Raw genomic sequence first — 22,811 nt, 5'->3', positions numbered from 1 at the left:
GGTATAAAGAGTAAGGATTGTCTTACAATGCATTTCAGTATAGCTGTTATGTAACTGAATGTGTATTTATTCTCTCTCTAGGCTGTACATGCCTTTTGGCTTTGGGGAACAGAACGCACCATGGGACAACCTCAAAGATATCTCTCCAGACGGGCTCTCTTGCTTGGGTGATGTTTCTGCTCTCCTGACTGTCTTCATACCCAAAGGATATATTTTTCTTTTGGAAATATTTTAAGTTGAAATTTTGTTCCTTGCTGGAAACTGTCTACGCTAAAGACTGTCATCATGGGTGACATGGCAAACAACTCAGTTGCATATAGCAGCGTAAAAAATGCTGTAAAAGAAGCTAATCATGGAGATTTTGGAGTTACTCTTGCAGAGCTCCGTTCTCTTATGGAACTTCGAGCTGCAGATGCACTGCATAAAATACAGGAATGCTATGGTGATGTACATGGTATCTGTACAAAGTTGAAAACTTCACCAAATGAAGGTAAGTAAATTTTAACACTTATTGAGGAAGCTCCATTTAGGAAAAGCCTTAGTCAGCAAACTGCTTTCTTAATAGAACAGTTTGCAAAAGCATTTTAGTTACCATAACAAAATATTGATTCTTGTTCCTTTAAAACAGAAGTATGTCATGGTAATAAGAAAGCAAGAGTTTTTTTTCAGTTGGTGTAGCTGCATGTGAGATGTTGTATTAATGAAGTTGCACTTAGAACAAAATTCATTGAGGTAGACATCCACATATGAAACAGCAATGCAACATAGCAGTGTTCAACTCACTGTGAAAACATCAGTTTTCTGAATAGTTCATATGACCTATAGTTCACAATTCAGATCATGCTGTTGCAGAGCACAGGGTTTTAATATTCTAATGCAGGGCTTATTAATGCTTCTGTGTGGCTACCTAGTTCTCGCACTTGCTAATGCAGCAATTTTTAAAATTGATTACATGTTTTCCATTTGTGTTACATTGGATTCTTAATAGCAGGATCTAGTTTTTAAATCTGCTGTATTTCTGTAGATTTCATTTGAGCTATGCAAAATAACTACCAATATAACTTGAAGCATTGACATGTACTCTTAGTGGAAGGTTTGCAAAGAGATTATACAATCTTATTCCCTAGAAGTAAGCATCCCTTATGGAGTCTCTACCATGCTGGACTTAGTGGCATTCTGCAAAGTGTGGCTACACCATGCTTTTGCTATCTAGAGTTATTACTCCAAGATAGACTGTATAAATGTGAAGAAATAAGTAAATAAATGTATTAAGTCTCCTTCTTGAGAACCTTCCAGAAGTTCTCCTTAAGACCTGGCTTTTTCTTACTGCTTTCTTCCAATGTAAGTGAAAACTATTAAGTGTATTTGTGAAAGATGGAAATCATACTTCATAAGGTACTGTAGTATCTACACACTGTAGTACTTGCAGTAAACTGTACTTAAATAAAAATATGTAAAAACATTAACTGAAACTTATTGTGAAGTCCTGCTGTTGAGAGCAATTGAGAATTACCAAAATCAATATTTGGACAAATTGTAGTGTCTCTGCATTCAAGGACTCACATAGATTTTAACCGATGTGGTGTCATGTTGGTAGCAGTAAAGTACCTGCTGTCTTAATCCTGGAGAGCCGTTGCTTTCTGTTCTTCAGAAATGCTTTGGAAAGATTTGTCTTCTTGGACCAAGAACAGCCTACTAATGCCGTAAGGTACCTCTGGGTACATCTGCATTTAGCATGTTTTGGCTTGATCTGCTTTTGAAGCCAGGTTTCTGAACTCCTGGAATTATCAGTAGATGAACAGTGTTCCTCTTACCTGATAGTAGCCAGTTAACATGGCTGAACTACCAGTGAATGGGAGTAGACCAATTTCAGGATGAAGAAGTTTATAGAATGTGAGCAGTACAAACTTCTGTTCCTTGGCAGTTGTAAAGTACAGTGCATGTGTGTGAAGCACTGTAGTGTATAAGCAGTGTGACACAGCTCAGGAGCAATTGGCTCTCGTTACCCTGTTGACCTGTTGCGTAGTATTGAAAGGCAGTTTCCTTTCTCCATGAAAGGAAAAGTTTCTACAACTGGGAATTGAAGCAAGAGTTGAATTCTGTTGTACAGTGACCTGCAAGGTTAAATGTCCATTATTACTGCAATCTAGGTGGACATAGAATTTTACGTAGCCATGACGCACTAAGCACCAAATTCCTTGTATACTGCAGGATTCACTTTGTCTCTTAATATAACAAATATGTAGGTTACTAAACATGTCACATGTCAACGAACTAAAACTCAAGGGTTGGATGCCTTTTCCTGCAGATTGATTATGCTGTACTGAGGGCTGTGTGATCAAGGCCTTTAACTTTCAAAAGGATTTGACATTTAGATATACACTGCATTCAGTTACATACAGTTGCTGACTTAATAAAAGGGTACCATCCTTTTTTAAGTATGAGAGAAGCTCATAAACACACTAAAGACTCAACAGTTGAACATGTTAACAGGCTCAGAAAAGGTTAATTGAGTTAGAACAGAGCATCCAACAGAGGTGTCATTTTGACTCCAAACCACAACATGAAATTTTAGAGAATCAGCCTCTGTCAGGTAACTTGCTATAAATTTTTTGGAGGTAGTTATGGAGAGCTCCTGTACAGGTAGAACTAGGTCTCTGCTTTTGTCAAATTCTAACCATAAGTATAGAAAGGGAGACAATACTAAAGGAAAAAAGTCTAGGGAAGATCTTGCAGAAAACTGTTATGCATTAGGCTAATACTAGCTCTCTAAAACCTCGTGTGTATACCTGCAAGGTCCTATGACACTTTTTCCTAATCACATGCTTTCTTTATGACAATGACGCTCTTACCGCTACGTAGTTACCAGGGGCTTCACAGGAAAAGTACAGGTAGTTCTGACATGGTACACAGAGGATGAGTTCAGCTTGTTCCATTTCTTGCTGTGAAGTTGTTGACAATGTAAGACAACGTCTATTTTGAGGCAAAATTTGGATCAAACTTATCTGATTTGAAATGAGAAATGGGAACAATCCTTCACCAGTATTACTTAAAAAAAAAGGACACTGAGCAGACTTTACTACTTACATGTATGCAAATGTGCAAAATTAATGTATGATATATCTTTAGTAGCAAAAACCTGTCTAATATTCTGGACATATATATATATATATTTCTCATAAAAATATGAAGCATTAACTAGTACCTTGGCTAATATTTTTCAAACTTAACCCCAAATAACATAAATTGCCCTAGTTAAGACACATAATTAAAAATATAATGGCAGTAGTTTTGATCTCAGGATTGTAGATTGTGAACTGTGAAATTGGCAGCTGTCTGGTAAATGTAGCAAGTTCAGTAATGGTGCATGGTGTATTATAGTGTATACTAAAAATACAAATGTTTTTTATCTTTGCTAGGCTTATTTACTAATCTTCACTAAGTGGTTCTGATAGTAGCTTGACTCTATATAGCCTCATTTGGAAACACTTTTCATTTTTCAAAGACCTTTGTTGTGTACTTATGTTCTGCACTGTGGTACCCTGGAAAGGGAGGAAGAGAGTGATGTTGCTAACATTTACATAATTTATGTAAATAAATTTCCAAACTCTGCCATGTTAAAGGAATAGAGAAGTAGTATCTTTTGCAAAATAGCAATATGGCCCAGCCTTTTGGAATGACCATGCTGTCCTGAGTTTCTGTAGATCCTGTAATGTATAGTTTGATTTTGAAAATAGTCTTGCAGTGCTCTTTGAGTTGAGAGTGAAAGTAAGCACCTTAAAGCTTGAACTGCAAGGAGTGTAAGGTTATGGCTAATGAGTATAATTTCTCCTTTTAATTAAACCTTCAAAGACATGAATTCAAGGTGAATTGAAGACTGTTGGAATAAATGTAATTTGTCATATACACAGAGTATGTTTAATTTCTCTTTTGAAGAGATCTGCATATAGTTTGCTTTTCAGTTAAGTGATTCCATAGCAGTTGTTAGTATTTAAAATTGAGCTTTGCAGCTCAGTAACCTTTGCTAAGTGTCTTGAAATGTGTGATGATTCTTGGAAATGTCTGTCAGAGGTGTTAAATACCCCCCCTTATTATGAAAGCCAGCTGCAGTGGCCACTGTTTTTATTTATCACCTAGCATGTTTGTAATGCCTTTATCACTAAGCAGTTGAATTAGCTACTTTAAAAAATTGCTACTAAGAAAATAATTGTCTTCAAGCTGGTGCTAATCATAACCTTGGGGTCAATATGATTGAAGTATCCATACCTTTGCTCTGAACATGCCTTGAAGTTTGGCAATTTTGATTTGAAAAATAAGCTTAATTCTGAATGGTGGGTTAGTCAGCTGGAAATTTTTAGAGGAGTAGCCAGGAGATGTGCTCACAGAGAACCTTGAGTGCATGACTTTGCACTGAAAATACTTGGTATTCCTTTATTCTTATTCCTTTAAGATCTTGGCAAGCTCTTGAAACATGCTGTAGCCTTTCATGTAGGCCCCTCACTCTTGTCTGCTAGTGTCACTTCAGGATAGTACAAGAGTTGAGACAGAGAAGGACTGATATATGCCATATAAGAAAGAAGATAGGTACAAAACTGAGGTGACAGACCTGGCATAGTGCTAAACATGGGCTCTCTCTGTGTGAGAGGAGATAAAAAAGTGAAGCTTCAAAAGAGCAAATAACTACCATCACTCCAGGTGGAAGCAGCATCATAAAGTGGTTGCATCTTTCCACATGATGCCTGCAGAGAGCTTCAACAACTTTTAATAGTATTTTATATAATAATTATTATGGAAATATAATAATTATAATAGTTACATTTTTAATTATAATAAACATCTCATTATAAATGTTACATTACTTTTAGGATCCTAGGATGTTGTGTCTGAATACAGAATCCCTACACTGGGAACCAGAGCTGCCTTCACGGGCTGTGGTCTTGCTAAAGCTTTATGGTGCTACTCAGTCTCAATAGTAGTAACTCTACTAATGATCTTGTCTTGCAAACTTGTTTACTTTGAACGAAGGTATGTGTGTTATTATTACTCTGTTCCTATGTCATATTAAGTGACATATTAAGCAGGTAGACCATCAACTTTATTTTGGCAAGGTGAGAATTGTAAAATATAGCTGGCTTTCCATAGTGATTCTGATTTAAGGGAATTACTTACATAGTTATGTTTGAGATGTGTTTTTTTTTTTTTTGGTTTGTTACTGAAATATGGAGTGGGACTTGATTCCATGAGTGGGAAACTTCAGTCACTTCTAATGTGAGGGTGAAATGTGTGTGTCACTAACTTTGTCTTATTGTTAAATAGGTTTAAGTGGAAATCCAGCAGATATAGAAAGGAGAGAAGCAGTTTTTGGGAAGAACTTTATACCTCCTAAAAAGCCAAAAACATTTCTTCAGTTAGTATGGGAAGCACTACAGGATGTTACACTAATTATATTAGAAATTGCAGCCGTAGTATCCTTGGGCCTTTCTTTTTACCATCCTCCAGGAGGAAATGAATCATGTAAGTAAACTTCTTGAAAAGTAGGTATCTACTATTATTATACTACTGACTTTCCTGGTTCAGCATGTCTATACTGTAAATCTGATGGGAGACAGTAAGTCAGTGGAAAAGAAGCTTATTGTTCCTTATTGAGAGCACATTACTAAAACTCTAGCTTGCCTTAAAAGGGCAACATGAGATTTCCTCTGTCACGATCTGGTATTATTCTAACCAAAGGTAAATTACAAGCAGCAGGAACAAGGACTTGTTTGAAATCCAGTCTCTGTGCAAGTGAGGTTTTTTTTAGCTTTGCCTCAAATATTTAAGCAATTTATAATTTGCAGTCATGGGCTTTCTCTGGGGAGTCAGCAAGTCTTAAATTTTCCTTGATTTGTGATATGACACTGGTAACTTGATAATTTAAGAAATGAAGCTATATTTATACTTCTAAGCAGAAAATAAAGGGCTTGGGACTTCATTTAACTGAATTTTTTGCAGTGATATCTGGTTTGTTAAGACAAATGTTAAGTGGGATATGTTGACAAAGCAGAATGTTGTTTACCAGTCTGGCATTCTTATGCCATCATTTAACAAAATAAGGATGGGAAACTTTCTCTATATCAACTTCTCTTGTGTTCAGATAAGCAGCGTGGTTTAACTTCCTCAAGTTGCTCTAGCTTTCAGATTCTTTAGCTTCTTTGTGCATTACCCTTATGGAGATGAAGGTTAAATTGCAGAGAAGACAAGCATGGAAAATGTTTAGCAGCTGTAAGTTTTTTGTTTGTCAGAACTTTCATTGTTGAAATATCTTTGTGAACTTTCTTAAATCTAAAACCTGTTTTCTGCAGTATGTGGATCAGTAAATGTTGGTGAAGAAGAGGAGGAATCTGAAGCAGGTTGGATTGAAGGAGCAGCAATCCTCCTATCTGTAGTTTGTGTGGTATTAGTAACAGCTTTCAATGACTGGAGTAAAGAGAAACAATTTCGGGGATTGCAGAGCCGTATTGAACAAGAACAGAAATTCACAGTCATCAGAGGTGGCCAAGTCATCCAAATACCAGTAGCTGACATAATTGTTGGAGATATTGCACAAGTGAAATACGGTAAACATATTTTTAAAGTTGAACTTTATTTTATTTTTAAAAAAGGAACTGCAGTCAACAAACTCAGTGATCTCTCGTAGGTGACCTTTTACCGGCCGATGGTGTACTCATTCAAGGAAATGACCTCAAAATTGATGAAAGCTCGCTGACTGGGGAATCTGATCATGTCAAGAAATCTCTGGACAGAGATCCTATGCTGCTGTCAGGTGCGTAGCATTTGACAATTTTTGAATAAAATAGTTTGTTTCTGCAGTAAGCTAGTTATTTAAAATTTTGTGGTTATAACTAGCAAATTGATTTTTTGTCTAGGTTGACTCCTAGAATTATCCCAAACCAGTCCAAAAAGCACAGAACTTTGTTGGAGTGATCAGACGTATAAAACTGATAAACATTTGGTGTAGTTGCTTATGGGTTTACTTTCCAGATAGCTTGGGCAGCTAAAGCTTTAGGGGAGCACAGTGGTACATATACACAGCTCAGAGTTTCATCAAAGTCAAGTTTAAAAGCTTATTTCCTCAAAGTACTTGTGTGCCCTGCCATGTCTCAGTGGAAATCCTGGTTCAATCTTTCAGGTACACATGTGATGGAAGGCTCTGGAAGAATGGTGGTTACTGCTGTAGGTGTGAACTCTCAGACTGGAATCATCTTTACCTTACTTGGGGCTGGAGGAGATGAAGAGGAGAAGGAGAAGGAAAAAGAAAAGAAGGAAAAGAAAAGTAGGCATATTAATCTTAAATATCTTGGCATGAGAGTGGGGATGGTGGTGAATTTTTGAATATTAATGGATAAAAACGTATTCCGGTCATTCAAAGCCAGAAAGCTTTTTTGAAAACTCATACCTTCTGTAGGTTTCACAGGAAGAACAATTTAGGGCCAGTGACCTGAGAGTGCACCACTAGTACTAACTCTTGTCACATGGAATTTAGTTAAACTTCAGATCTCATTGATCAGTCAGAGTTTGGAAAGTTTGCAATTCCTAACTAGCCATACATACCATGTATAAATAGTTAAATTCTCATCTTGTGTAACTTCAGGGTACATTGATGTCTAATAGCAAATACTTGTTTATGGAAAACAAGTTATTATGAAGTTCAACCTAATAAGTATCTAGTTCTGCATTTGATAGATAGAAAATGCCCCTTATAGGGAGTTCTTCCATAACACTTGAAGGGGAGAAGCGTAGGTCTTTCATACTGCTGAGCTTGTGGATAACTTAAACATATATAACTGATTTTGATAAAAAAAATGAGCAGACATTTTCTGTGGCATTTTGAGTGGCATTTCTGCCACTCCTTCAGAGGTGAAATTTTGAATGCTCAGAGATATACACAACACAAATTCCTTGTAACTTAGTTTTTGGAAGGATGAAGGGCTTATAACTGAGCGTATTTTGGAGCCCTTCTGTGAAGAATGAAATGGGCTGTCTTCCTTATTATGGAAGCCCATTATTAATGGGCTGTCACTTATCTAACCTTATCTAACCTTAGTCTTTATCTTGAGAATCAAAGCTTAGAAATGTTAAGCAGTAATGTTTTGATAGTACTGCTCACAAGGCATGTTCAGGACTGAGCTTCATGGTGAAATTTTTTCATTAAGCCATTATGCAGTCCTCTGGATGGGACTAAGTCTAGGGCTTCTTGGCACTAGAACAAAAAATTAAATTATAAACCAATGTATACTATTTTTTTTTAATCAGAGGGATATAAGACAATAATGGAAAATTTACACAGAAATGTGTTTAATATTCTCACAGACTTTCAAATTCAATAGGCAATTGCTAAAATGTGTGCTCTGTGCAGGAATTGAAATTTAAGTTTTTTTGTCTTGTCCTAACCCACCAATACTTTACAATTCTGACCCTTCTTGAAACTTGAAAAAAACTAGCGAGTTTCTTTACAAGTTAAAAAAAAATGTTACAAGAAGAATTGAAAGTTCTAAGTTAGTTTCAGGCTCAAGCATGACAGCGAAAAGCGAAAGCTGACCTGCAACACTTGCAGTCATTAGTGTGAAACAGTTGCCATCCTGTGCTCTTCCCCTTACAGAGGAAGGAGAATGAAACAAATAACAGTACCAGCTGCTGCAGGAGATATGGAGTGGATTATAACTTTTATTAATATTCTGCCAATGTTTATTATTCTAAAAGCAGAAGTCTCTTTGGCAAGTAGTGTTTTGGTGTTTCCGAGGACCCAAGCACTTGTGGGTTTTTTTTGTCTCCCAAGATAGATGGGTTCCTTTTTCCCTTAAGTTAGGTTCCTAATAAGATTCTCCTTGATAAAACTCAGGTTAAACTAAATTAACTTCCCTGTGAATGTTAAGGAGATTAAAGTGACTATATTTAGCTGGTTGTGTATGGCACGGTTCAGAGTGAAAGCAAATGTGTGTACAAGGAGTTACAAGTAACTCAAATGTAGAACTTGGCTCTTGAAAGAGGAAGTGGGGAACTAGGGGAGAACAAATACAAAACCAGGAAACAATGATGAGTTCTTAAGAAGTCTGAGGTGGCATCTTCTGGAGAAAGTGAATATGCTTTTTTTTTATTTTTTTTTTTTTTATTTTTTTTTTTTTTTTTTTTCTGTTCAGCTGTTGTGAGAACACTGGGAGAAATCTTATGTATAGAAATCAGACTGTTTCTACAGTAATGGTGTAGTGGAGGTATTAAATGTCATGCCAAACAGGCTGCTTGATAACTTGATTTTATTCTACCTGAGTACTCTTGTAAATTTCGGTCTACATAACCTAAGGCCAAAGACTTGGTGAATTACCAGTAATACTGAAAATGTTTGGGTTTTGTTCTAAGTTTCTCAATTTTGTGCTTTCATTTTAGGTTATCACAAACAGTAATTATAACCCTCGCTTCCTCTATTTAGAAATAAAGTTTGTCACTTTCTAAGCCTCCCAAAACAACACATGATGTGTTAGTCTTCCAACCTTTAATATTTCACTTTTTAAATTATTTCATTATTTCACTGTCCTTCTTTATAATCTCTTGTTGAGCCCCATTTCTGAACACAGGTAGGAGTGATGTTTTATTACGAACTTGAGCTATTCTCACAGTGATGTATGGTATATTGCCTACAGATTTCTGCTTGTGTAAGTGCTCTGCTTGTTTATGCTATGTTTGTGTAAATGGTAATTCAGTGCTGTACCTCTACTAAGCTTTGCTATGGATATATAAATATTTTATACTACAGTAGCTTCTGCAGTGTTGTACAAAAGCACTGATTCTCAAAGTGAGACCCTTTAGTTTATTTACAGAGGTAGTCAGATACTGGTGGCAAGTATTGGAAGAACACAGCAAGATGGAGGCCACCAGAATCACTTAATTGTCACAAATACCTTTCCTAGAAAAACATGTCAGGGACTCTTTTGTGAAGCTTTCCTCACAAGCCATAAGTGTCAGTATCAGTAATTTGTGCAAACTTAACCATGGTAGATTACTTTTCCCGTACAAGACTGCTGCAGTGTTAAAGTCCAAAAAGAGCCATGAGTTGTTTCTGTGAGCTGATTTACATGTTTTACTATTTTTTAAAATGCAGTTTCCTGTTTTAGCAGAGTAATGTAGTTTTTGTATAAAAACATAAAAAAAGGAATGAATTCTGCACAGCCAGCTTAAAACACAACTTTTTCCCCTCTCTGACAGGTAAAAAGCAAGATGGAGCTGTTGAAAACCGTAACAAAGGTAAATGTAGGTTCTCTGATTCTTTCTTGCAAATCTGTTTCCTAAGAGTGTAGATGAATGCAGACTTCCCTATAAAAGTGCATACTGAATGCTTATATCCAAAGTGCTTATGGTAAAGATGGCATAAGTGAATCTGCCCAAAACAAATGTTTCACTGAACCTGGTATTATATCACCTGTATACAGTACATTTATTTAAACATTCATGTATAGTATGGCCTCTCTGGATACAAGATAATACTCAGTGCTATTATATTTAGTGGAGCTGGATATTAAACTTTTTATGTATCCTTGATTTGGGAGACTCACCAATGACTAAACTTTTATTCATCTTAACTTCTAGCTAAAGCTCAGGATGGTGCAGCCATGGAAATGCAGCCACTGAAGAGTGAGGATGGTGGAGATGGAGATGAGAAAGACAAGAAAAAAGCAAACTTGCCAAAGAAGGAAAAGTCAGTTCTCCAAGGCAAACTCACAAAGCTCGCAGTTCAGATTGGCAAAGCAGGTAAAATCTCTCCTTATGTTGATGTCATGTTAAAAAAAGTTGGAGTATGCATAGTTTGTGAGGAGATAAAATAATCAAACCACTCAAGGCTGGCTACTTAAGTGCAAAATTCTAATGCATGTAAGTATGCTGCTGTGCCTGAGTATGCTGATGGCCTCTCAGACTATGTTATGTGGATGGCATTTATTTTTTCTTAATTTAAATAGAGTCAGGCTTTTAAGTGTCAGCTTCTAGGAGGGAAAATTCCAGTTTCATAACATTGGACAAATGTTACGGAAGGTCTTTTTAGGTTAGATATAGCATTTAGCAATGTACTAAGAGAACTGTAAGTTGAGTGAAGCCTGGAAAATGTGGTACAGTCAATGAGATTATCTCTAGTACTTTCAGAGGCTTAGAATTTTCCACTTAACATATGCCTTGCTGATACATAACATTTTTATTGACTTCCTACTTTTCTATCAGCTAATATTCAGCTGCCTTGTCAAAATATTTGGTAGGCTGTTGCTGCTTGAAAGTAGGCTAAAACAACAGTGAAGTTCAGTATAAAATTTAGGCTATATTATCTAGTATATAGTGGTTTAATTCAAATATTTCAGGATATAATTTGGTCCATGTAAAATTTTGAAAGGTTCAGGCTGGAAGGAATTTCAAGAAGACTTGTAACCCAGCCCACAGCTCAAGAAGGCTGACTTTAGCATTTGCATCATTAGACAGTTACATCCTGAAATGGAGCTGAAATGAAACTTTTAGCTGTAACACTTTGCAATTGTATATAGTGATATTAATTTTTCAATGAGACTAAAGAATTCCATTATATATATACTGTAAACTACTGTCCTCATCAAAGATTTTTTTTTCATGTCTTCCAAGAAGTGTTGTTTTCCTTTATGTACCTTTTGACCCATTATAGTTCCCCACACAGCCTTAATACTCATCTACTTCATGCATGGATTTTCCTGTCCTCCTGCTTTGAGACTGCACTGAAGCACTCTACTGAATCAGTCAGCATAAAATTGGTGAAGGCCTCCTGAATTTTTTCACTTCTTGTTCTGCTTAGTCAATTGACTTTACATATTGGTCTGTCCTGTTACTAATAGCTCCATGCTTTTCAATTAAATTGGAGAAAAAAGATTTCTAGGAATTTCTAGGTGAAATGCATGAGGAAATATTTGCATTGGAAGCTGGAATACCTCTGAGGACTGCCTCCATATTTTGACATGCCTGTTTGAAACTTTAGTTCTAATCTAGCTTGTATAAGGGCAGATATTTGCATGTATCTACAGTCTGTATTGCCAAATATTTGAGATAATTTCTTAAACTTGTTTATTCTCTTTTTAACAAGGTTTGTTGATGTCTGCAATCACAGTCATTATCCTTGTGTTATATTTTGTAATTGATACCTTCTGGGTTCAGAAGAGACCTTGGCTTGCTGAATGTACCCCAATTTATATTCAGTATTTTGTGAAGTTCTTCATTATTGGAGTTACAGTCTTGGTGGTGGCGGTACCAGAAGGTCTTCCACTTGCAGTCACTATATCTCTGGCTTACTCTGTTAAGGTAAGTAGGTAGAAGGCAAATAGATTTTTTTTTTTTTAAGGTAGGTGGGCATATTCATTAGCTGTTAAATGCAAACTGAGTTATGCTGCATCACATATATATATATATATATATTTTACACTGGGAATAAGCTTTTTGCGGTGTTTGCTTTGCTTTTCTTGTTTTCTGAACTGCATAAGAATTCTCCTGCACTACTTTTCTTCATCTTTGAATGGATACTCACTGACAGTGAGCATTGCCAGCCTGTTGCCACCAGCTCAAGATGAATGGGTTCAGTATTGCATATGCAGTATGGCATATGCATTATAGCATTTGCTCACAAAACAGATGTCTTACAGTTTGTAAATAACAAACTTTGCTGTAAATCTGAACTTGTACCTAGCTGATGCATTAAACAACTGCTATGAAAGCTTCCAGATTGATTGGTTTTTTAATACTGAATAGTGCAAAGCATTTTGTTTTCTGCTTACTAAGCAGCATGTTTTTTTAACTTAAGCTCTGTGTTTTCTTAATTTTCTTACTGCATCAGAATGCTGAGACTGATTATTTATCTAAAATCTAATTGTAAAGATGATGGGTGCTTAGGCTGTGTTCTAAATTAATAACTTACAGCACTTACTAGTAGTGGCCTTATTGTATAATTTGAAATTCATCTTCCTCTTTGAGATGAAAATACTATACAAGCCTGTTAAGGAAAGAATTTAAACTGATATTTAATCTATGTTACTCATGTAACCCTCACTATTTTAGTTGAAACATTAAGTTCCACTTTGTATTTGATTATAAGTCTGAATCTAGGATCTTTGAAATCTGTATTATCTGATCTTAAGATAGATCAAATAAGCTACATTAGACCTTTCTCGTAAGCAGAAACACTTTTTAAACATTGTATCTGGTAAAGCTCAAACTTTACCTCTTAATTCCTAAATATTGTTAAAAACTTCTCAGTTTCTAAATATTGTTATGTTGTTTGCTCCTAACAGTCTGAATAGTATCAATAGTCAGTGTGACATGCAGGTACAGGAGATTAAAACTGTATTTATGTACCTTGTTCAAAATAAGGTTTACTGTGACATAATGGACTTGGAGGAATCTATACAGAAAGTGGCAGCTGCAAGTTCTTCCTCTGAAATATGCCAGTTGACTTAATGACTGAGTGTTTTCTGGAAGTGCTGTGTAAGACTGGATCCCATAAATGAGAATTTCTGAAGTAAAGTAATGGTCATGGATTGCTGTTAACTGCTTTTATTTCCTTAGAAAATGATGAAAGATAATAACTTGGTGAGACATCTGGATGCATGTGAAACTATGGGCAATGCAACAGCTATTTGCTCAGATAAAACAGGAACATTGACTATGAACAGAATGACAGTGGTCCAAGCCTACATCAATGAAAAACATTATAAAAAAATTCCAGAACCAGAAGCTATTCCAGAGAAAACTATGGCTTATCTTGTGACAGGAATTTCTGTTAATTGTGCTTATACTTCCAAAATACTGGTAAGTGGATTTTTTCATTCCAATCACGATAACTGAGTAACTTCCTCAAAAGATGCAAATTGTCTGATGGCCACAGGCAGTTTCGGTGTAAATGTGTGGTATAATGCAGGGTAAGGTATTTTGTACCTGCTGTAAATTGCTCAACCATTCATTTGAAACTCAAGGGAAAAAAAAAAGCTTATTTCAGTTAGAACTGATAATTCAAAGATAAAATCTCAAGATAATTTCCTTCCAATTTCAAAGTTGTTTGTTTTTAGTGGGCTGTTTACCCCACTTGAAGAGTGTCTTGCCTGGATTTGAATGCTACTTAAAAATAAATATTAAACAATTAATATTTAAGAGTAATACATTAAATAAAATATAATGAAAAATGTAACTACAGGTAAGGATTTTAATGGATTTTTATTCCAGCTACTGCTGTATAAGTTTGTAAACTTTAGAATTGTAACATATTTGCCAAAATCTTGTTTGAAACTTGCAAAATATTTTGAAATGAAAGACTAATGAACTGTTACACATTTTAAATAGTGTATTATTTAACATTCTGTGTGCATTATTTTCTAAAACTCTAAATATAGCTTCCTTGCTGTAGTTATCCCAACATGTTGTTTAACTTACATTCTTCAGGCAATAAAAATAAGTAGCATTTAGTAAATGAATTAGCATTTCAATATTTTATAGAAGCCTCCACTATGGAGGCTTTGTACACAAACAGCAGTGAAAACTCAGTTCAAAAGCTACTTATCAGCCAATAAAAATGGTATGTCTGCAAGACTTTCCACAATAGCAGTACTTGAGGCAGCACAAAGTTTGACAGCCCTGATTTCTCTGAAACAAGATGGAAATTCTATAATGAATTATAGCAAGAGTGTCACAGTGTTTTCTAAAGCTCTTTCTAAATCAAGAACAAGGTAGGTGTATGTAAGATGACCCAAGTCCCTGATTACCACAATTTTAACTGAATTACATCCACTGCAGTAGAGTTAGGCTGCTTTACAGAATCAGAGGGCTAAAAGGGACCTCTTGAGAGAACCTCTGATCCACTCCTCCTGATCAAAGTGGAGTCAGCCAGAGCACATTGCTCAGACACTCACTCAGGATTTAAGAATCTCAGAGGATGGAGACTTTGCAACCTTTTGGGCAGCCTGATCAACTATTTTATCACCCTTAGGGTAAAGGATGTTTCCTTATCTTAAAATGGAGTTTCAAAATCTTCCGTTTGTATCCATTGCCTGTTGTCCTCTCACTGGGTACCAGTAGGAAGGTCTGGCTAGACAGTCCTTACCATTCTTCCAACCACCTGCCTAATTCAGGCATTCAGTACCCACCAAAAAGTTTCTCTCCCAGAGTGTTGTCTTCTCCCGACTGAACAGTCCCAGCCCTTTCAGCTCATCCTCGTATGTCAGGTGCTTGAGTCTCTGTATTATCTTTGTGTGCCATGGATGCACTTACACCTGGATGTTGGTATCTCTCATACTGGGGCACCCAGAACTGGATGTCTTAAACTGCACATTAAAGTGAATGTTTTCAAATTGTGAGTATTCAGTACAGCCAAATTCTAAATCTTGCAGCTCTAAACAATGAAAATGGACCACTGACTTGTGATTAATGTAGTTCAGTTCTAGCCACCTGAGACATGTCAGATTAAGTAAGTGCTTCTCCCTTTTTTTTTTCTGCAAAAACAGTTCAGTGTTATATGTATAGAAGCTCAAATATTTTGAGAGAAATACTTTTTATAGGACTAGTATGTGTATATCCCACATTGTTGAGATAAGAAACTTTTTCTGGTATTAAAGGATTGGAAACTTGTTTCTGAACTCTTTCCAGTTAAATAGGCCATGGCCTGGAAAACAGAACTTGTAGTGAGACTTAAGAAGCTTAAAGACTTAGTTTGTTCAGAAGAAGGCTAACAGGTGATGTGGTCATATTCTAAGTCATTGAAGCATTATTACAGGAGAGGATACTTTAATTTAGCAGAAATAATGCTATTTAGCTTGCTGAAGTCAGTATATGTGAACTTATCTGTACTTTTAAAATCCAAAACAATTCTTCAGGGTCTACACTCAATTGATCAGATAAATATTTAAAGTAATGGAACATGTCTTTTAGAAAGGTCATGTTGGGGCTGATACAAACTTAATGGGTGATTTCTGAAGGATTGAAAGATCATAAATAGGTACAGAAGTTACTTTTAAAAAGCAGCAGTATGACTTTGAATTATGACTCATAGGAATTTATTAAGGAATTACTGAAAAAGCAAACTTCCCCATCCCAGCACTAAGCTTGTCCTTCCTTGTTTTCTAAGTGCTGTGCTTCAGTGGTTTATAAGTCAACCTATTCAGTGATGGTTCCTGTTCTTCTTGCAGCCTCCTGAAAAAGAAGGTGGCCTACCACGTCATGTTGGAAATAAAACTGAATGTGCCTTGCTGGGATTGCTCTTGGATTTAAAGCGTGATTATCAGGATGTAAGAAATGAGATACCAGAAGAGGATTTGTACAAAGTGTACACCTTCAACTCTGTTAGAAAATCGATGAGTACTGTGTTGAAAAACTCTGATGGCAGTTTCCGGATATTCAGTAAAGGTGCCTCTGAGATAGTTCTTAAAAAGTAAGAACAACTATTATTGTGATTCAGCACTTAACTTTCGCTAAATGTTATGATGGGTGGAGAGACTGACATGCTAAACATTGTGACATAGTCTGTGAAATACTTGTTTCTCTAATCACAGATAAGTGCAGCAGTCCTATTCCCTAGTGACTGCAGCTTCAGGGCTTGTCTCCTTAAGGTGTTTGATTTTCTACAGTAAGATGGGCCATTAGCACTTTAGTTACTTTACTTCAAACACCCCAGCCCTACCCCTCAAAACAAAAGAAAAAAGAAAGAGATGGTCTCCTGCTTTAGTTAAACTATTTTACTTTTAGGTGTGGTTGATCAAAATGCTCACCTGCCTTATAGTAAAGTCCCATCAGTTGATATGCCTAAATTCCAGGAAGAGCCTGTACCTTTGAAAAGTGATTACTTTTAGCATATTACTGCTTAGACTTTGCAACTTCCTGTTGAAGTTGATCATTTTAACAGGAGATTGAACTTGAATGTTCGAGCAACTTGAGGGGTTTTAATGTGACAAAGCAATTGCTTCCTTATCCATCTGCCCACCTATAAAGGATTTATTAGGATAAGATTAGACTTAGTGAGAGATTAGGTACCACTGGGACAAACCTTTATAGGTTCTGAAGGCAGCTGTGATAGCTCCTAACTAGGTGAGGAGAGACGTCAAACATGCATGTATCATGTTCTCTAGGAACAGCAGTTGGTAGCCAGGCCTGTTTTCGTTCTGATGTCAAACTGTTTCTAGTCTGAGGAGCACATCGATTATATGAATCAGTTAAATTTTATTTTTTTGTTTGTTAATAGCTCCCCAAATCATTACCTAGGAAAGTACTACTGTACTAAAGAAAAATTATGAACTCTTCCTTCTCCTCAACTTTTGTGCTCAGAACTAAATGTCAGTCTTTAAAGGACTCTTGTTCCTCTTGATATGGAACTTAAAATCTGTACTTTTTTTTTTGCATAGCTAGACTTTAAGCCAAACCTTATCAATGAATAGGTGTGACTATATTCACATTACTTCTACCTTCTGAAGTATTTCGTAACTTATAATATTGGACAACTGAATTGTAGAAGTTGCTAGAACTCAGTCATCCCAGACTCATGTGGTTGACTTAGTAACTGAAATAAGAAATAAATAATTAAGGGCATTTGGCAAAGAACAAGAAAACCTAGACTGATTTGGATATTATAGGAATAGTGTCTAAATGGGAAACTACTTCAGAGTATGCACTGAATAGGACAAAGATTTAGCCATCATAAGCTGCTTCCTATGCAGTACTTGTAATCGGGTTTGTCAGTTGTGCTGCTCCTTCTATATTACACCATATGTAACTACACTTGAATACTGAAACTTAAACATGAACATTTATAAGACACAAATGAGTCACTTGTAAGTGTAGAAAAAATTCAGAAATGTTTGCAGGTAGAGTACTTTCTTTTTTCTTTCCTTATCACTAAGTCAAATATCTGAAGTGAGTTCCAGTGTGGTTTTGCATAGAATTTGTTTATGTCTATTTAGTCGTTTTGGAATGTTTGAATTTTTCACCAGCCCTATGATTGCAGCTAACTCTAGATATCCTTGATGATTGCTGACATTTGAACAGATAAGTAAAATCAAAAAATTGACATAGACTTTGAATTTCAGTTATGATATGAATTTTGAAGTTCTAATGGACTGCTTAATTTTCATTTTCTGTATGAGGTGGAAACTTTTAGGGAATTCCCTAAATCTATAGTATACTATACACTTAACTGTAATTCTTGTCATCTTTGTGGGTCTGCAAAGGCTGAACTTGATATTTAATGAAAGTATTGAATTCTATTTTTTTTCGGGTGCTGTAGTAGTACTAATTTGTAAAATTAATGGTTAATAGTGTTACTTTATGGCAAAACTTTGTAAAGAACACATGAGCAAGATTTAGTTTCTTGTTCAAAATCATTGGTAGTGTTATATTCATGGCATCAATATTAATGAAGTATATATGCCCTCCGTGAAAGCAGTGGCATCTTTGGCATGAAGAAACATAACTAGGAGAGCATGTATTGAAATGCTAGAGTGCATAGTGGTGAATCTAGTCTCCTATACAAACATTTAAATCAGTTTCAATATTTGTTTTTAATTTAATATTTCACATTGCCTCACATACCAGATGCTCTCTGAATTCTCTGCACTTAGACTGGGGGGAAGGGGAAGGGCTGCAAACTTTTTTTTTCTTAAGGGTAGCAGTACCTAAGTTTTCTTATAGTGCTGTAAGTTTAGTGCTTGCAGCTGTTCAAGCAGCACATGCATGTTCTGAAAGTGTACTTATTCCTGAGACTGTATTGCTGTTAACAAGATGGGATTATTTTGCTGAGCTTGAAACTGGATTGCCTGACTCAACCAGTGCAGACAACAGTCTGTTTACATACCATGGAGAAATGGATACTTCTGGGAGGTAACTGATGTTTGTATGTGAAATTTGTTGGGCATTACTTTCATCCTAGGATGATTGGCTCAGTTTAACTTTCTATGGAAAGTATGTTTTGTAACTGAAGAAGTAAAGTGCGTTTAGAGAAGATTACCTTAGAGATACCCCTACTGGCTTTTTGTGCCTGTGTGTTCAAGTCTAGCAAAAACACAGCTTATAGAATCTTACTGGAGTTGACTGATAAGCTCAGTGGGTTGAACTTCTGATTAAAATTTGATAACTCTTTAAACCTTTCTTTCCAGGTGCTTCAAAATACTGAGTGCTAATGGAGAACCAAAGGTATTTAGACCTAGGGACCGCGATGATATTGTGAAAACTGTAATTGAGCCAATGGCTTCTGAAGGTCTCAGAACCATCTGCCTGGCATTCAGAGACTTCCCAGCAGGGGAGCCTGAGCCAGAGTGGGACAATGAAAATGATATCGTTACTGGTCTGACTTGCATTGCTGTTGTTGGCATTGAAGATCCTGTGAGACCTGAGGTAGGGTCACCAGCTAAGCTGCAGTGATTCTATTACATGGGATTCATGTTTTTCTTCATGCAGAGTACAAGGAACTGAACTGCTATTGTATGCCTTAAGCATAGCTAATAAATGAAAATCTAATTTCTTGAAGGGGAAGTTAATGGAGCTCTAAAAGCAGATTAAAACTACTTAATGTCACTTATGCTGTGTTGCTGAAGCACTGTACAAACTAATAACTTAAGGTACTTACTGTGCAGGATTTCAGTAAATGAAACAACTTGTTATTTTTTTACCACTTGGAGTATTAGGACTTTTGGTTTGGATAAGATTAGCCATTGTGCTTGTAACCAGCTTCTCATGGGGAATGATGGAGAGAGGTGAGCTTGTCACCTGAGAACTGAGGGCAAGGAGTATGGCTTGTGGTTGAGGTGTAAGGTTTTTCAATAGTGAAAGCTTTTATGCCACATGCATGTGGAAATTGGGGCTGATCTGCACTATTGTCACTTTACAGTAGAAGTTATTGATGAAGTAGTGGAGTATGAGCTGTAGTTTATTTCACATAATCATAAATAAAATGCCAGTACTCAGTACAGCCTAATATGTCATGAGGATTTTTCTGGTATTTTGAATACTGCAGTATTTGAAAAATTGCAGGAGGGAGGGGAACAGACATAGCAGTGGCACAAAGCCTCTTGCCAGAATTGCAACTTGTGTGGCTTTTAGGGAAAGAATTGTGGTATGCTACTTCATTTTTTTTTAATGTTCCATAACTACAGTCTTCATTTTAAAATAACAGGTATCCTGAACTGAGCCATAAACATTCCTTTCACTCACATGTCTAGATTTATTTAACTAATGTACAGTCTCTGAGCCTGTGGGGTTTTTTTTCTTCTTTACAGGTACCTGATGCAATAAAAAAGTGTCAGCGTGCAGGCATAACTGTACGTATGGTCACTGGTGATAACATTAACACTGCTCGTGCTATTGCATTGAAATGTGGTATTCTGAATCCTGGTGAAGACTTCCTATGTTTAGAGGGCAAAGACTTTAACAGGAGAATACGCAATGAAAAAGGAGAGGTAAGCATACTGACTCTCTCATCAAGTAGATCAACAGATATTCTAAGCCTCCTACGTGTGTAAAATATAACTTACTCTTTCTGCAGATAGAGCAAGAGCGAATAGATAAAATTTGGCCAAAGCTTCGCGTTCTTGCAAGATCTTCTCCCACTGACAAACACACTCTAGTAAAAGGTAGGTAAAAATTCTCTGAGCTTCTAAGTAAAGTTGGATTATCTTTTCCTGAGCTTCTAGGAGAAAAAAAATAGGACTGAACAATAGGAAATGTCTGTGAAGTTGTTTCTGACTGATTTTTTTTTTTATTTCTGTTTGAGAAATGGAACCAAATAAGAACTTTTTTTTTTGCTGACTGTTGTTTTTGTTTGGGTGGGTTTTTTTTGTTTTTTTTTTTTTTTTTCCTGACTGATAAAGACAAAAACTAGGTTTCTCTTTCAGCTTAAGTCTTTGCTGTGTTAATTTAGAACTGTAACACTTGTATGTCATTTTATTTTAGGTATAATTGACAGCACTGTCTTTGACCAGAGGCAAGTTGTAGCAGTGACTGGTGATGGTACCAATGATGGTCCAGCTTTGAAGAAGGCAGATGTTGGATTTGCTATGGTAGGATTTTTATTTTTTTTTTTTACATCCTCAGTATTTTATCAATGACTTATCAAATCACTTCAGATTAAAGAACCTTGTTTCATGAACAGGGAGACCATAATGAAAGAGACTGCCAGTTGATGTTCAAAATGGCTTTGGAGGCCATCTCTTGTACATCTGAAGTACAATTGAAGCAACAGCATTTTATGATAGTGTAGGATCTGCACTTGTCTGGATGATTTGTTAGATTACATGGCTTTCTCAGTTACCCTTTCACGTGGCTGCCACACAGTGTCTTGGCTTTTAAGTGCTTATCCTACATAGACTCATGCCTTAAATATGTGAGTTTCACCTTTCTTTCAAGGCACAGATTAGGACAGATTCCTCAGGCTTTCTTTTGCCACAGGATTCCTCCTCAGTCTTAAATGTAAGAGGTACACTTTGGTCATGGCAGGTCATTGTAGTCTTAAAACAATTGAAAGGAATGAAAAAAAGCAGACCACACTCTTCCTATACCACATGCAGAAAAAGAAACACTGACTCAGATTCTACTCCTGAGAAAAAAAATGAGAAAGATATTTCACATCATTCTCAAGGAGCTTTTTTTCAAAAACATAACTTAAAAACTTGACAGCTACATATGAAATGTTCTCTAGACTGTAACAGTCTTGTAACAAGAATCTTTGTAAAGCTGCTGTAGTTACCACAGTCAGGAGCAGATTTGTTTATCTGTTTGAATGTTTCCTGCAGTTGCTGTCTGTGTTCATCTGTGTAAGGAACTGCTTACCTAACTGCTACCTAACTTTCTAACTGCTTACCTAAATAGCACTTAAAATATACCATATGATATCTAAAGGTACCTTTTAATGTGTACACATAGCTGTGCAGGTGACTCATTTCCTTGACAAAATAATATATCAAGAATAGGGATCATTAAATTTGCTATTGAGTTAGTGGATTTGGAATACCAAAAGAAAAATTAAGAATTTTTGAAGTAGGTGTCTTCAGGCATCATTACACAGAACAGAGCTGTTTGGGTACTGTAGGAGACTAGAGGTGCTTCAAATTTAAGAATGTCATGTTGCTTTGCAATGCATATGCAATGACGTTACATAGTCTACTGTTCAATGCCAATGCCCTTCTGCAAAAGGTTTTTGGTAGTGTTTACCATCCTACTGTGTAGAAAGCACATTGACTGCTTCTGGAATCCATACAACAATATAATTAGGGCAGAGCTTGAACTGTAGCACTGCACCATCTGGTGGCCTTCAGCTTGAACAGGTTTCAGTAACATTTCTTTGGGAGAACTTAATGTGTCTTTACTGTCAACTCTCAAATTTATATTAAGGTCTTTATTTTAAAGAGAGCATTACTTTGTTTTCATTTTCCTAAGAATTTCAAGTAGAACTTGTTTCAATACACCTTTATATGCTTACATTAAAGGGGTCCTTCAGATGTTGTGCATCCAAATGATGTAAGAGCTTTTGTCATAAAAAGTCAGTGCATCCTGTTATATTTCATAATGTTTTTCTTTTTCTATCAGGGTATTGCTGGGACAGACGTAGCTAAAGAAGCTTCTGATATTATACTTACAGACGACAACTTCACCAGTATTGTTAAAGCAGTTATGTGGGGACGAAATGTCTATGACAGCATCTCCAAATTTCTTCAGTTCCAACTTACTGTCAATGTAGTAGCAGTAATTGTTGCTTTTACAGGAGCATGCATAACACAAGTACGTACCAGTGGGGAATTGTTTCAGCTAATAAAGGT

The 22,811-nt window shown here is 36.2% G+C and overlaps 1 protein-coding gene across 4 annotated transcripts in view; it reads left to right on the top strand.

Moving 5' to 3' along the window:
* ATP2B1 (ATPase plasma membrane Ca2+ transporting 1) overlaps positions 1–22,811 on the top strand; it is a 61,089-nt gene that overhangs the window by 26,030 nt on the left and 12,248 nt on the right. For all 4 annotated transcript variants that reach the window (XM_053977800.1, XM_053977801.1, XM_053977799.1 and 1 more), the window contains exons 2-16: positions 82–490; positions 5,317–5,514; positions 6,342–6,596; positions 6,677–6,802; positions 7,169–7,312; positions 10,237–10,275; positions 10,618–10,779; positions 12,122–12,336; positions 13,594–13,836; positions 16,203–16,444; positions 19,158–19,395; positions 20,277–20,456; positions 20,543–20,630; positions 20,950–21,056; positions 22,582–22,773. In XM_053977800.1, the coding sequence (XP_053833775.1) occupies positions 286–490; positions 5,317–5,514; positions 6,342–6,596; positions 6,677–6,802; positions 7,169–7,312; positions 10,237–10,275; positions 10,618–10,779; positions 12,122–12,336; positions 13,594–13,836; positions 16,203–16,444; positions 19,158–19,395; positions 20,277–20,456; positions 20,543–20,630; positions 20,950–21,056; positions 22,582–22,773 (2,634 nt within the window). In that variant the 5' untranslated portion in view covers positions 82–285. The remainder of the gene's footprint in view (positions 1–81; positions 491–5,316; positions 5,515–6,341; positions 6,597–6,676; positions 6,803–7,168; positions 7,313–10,236; positions 10,276–10,617; positions 10,780–12,121; positions 12,337–13,593; positions 13,837–16,202; positions 16,445–19,157; positions 19,396–20,276; positions 20,457–20,542; positions 20,631–20,949; positions 21,057–22,581; positions 22,774–22,811) is intronic.

Source organism: Vidua macroura, chromosome 5 (assembly GCF_024509145.1).
Source record: "Vidua macroura isolate BioBank_ID:100142 chromosome 5, ASM2450914v1, whole genome shotgun sequence".
Classification (NCBI taxonomy): domain Eukaryota; kingdom Metazoa; phylum Chordata; class Aves; order Passeriformes; family Viduidae; genus Vidua; species Vidua macroura.
This window is presented reverse-complemented; position numbering and strand designations above follow the sequence as displayed.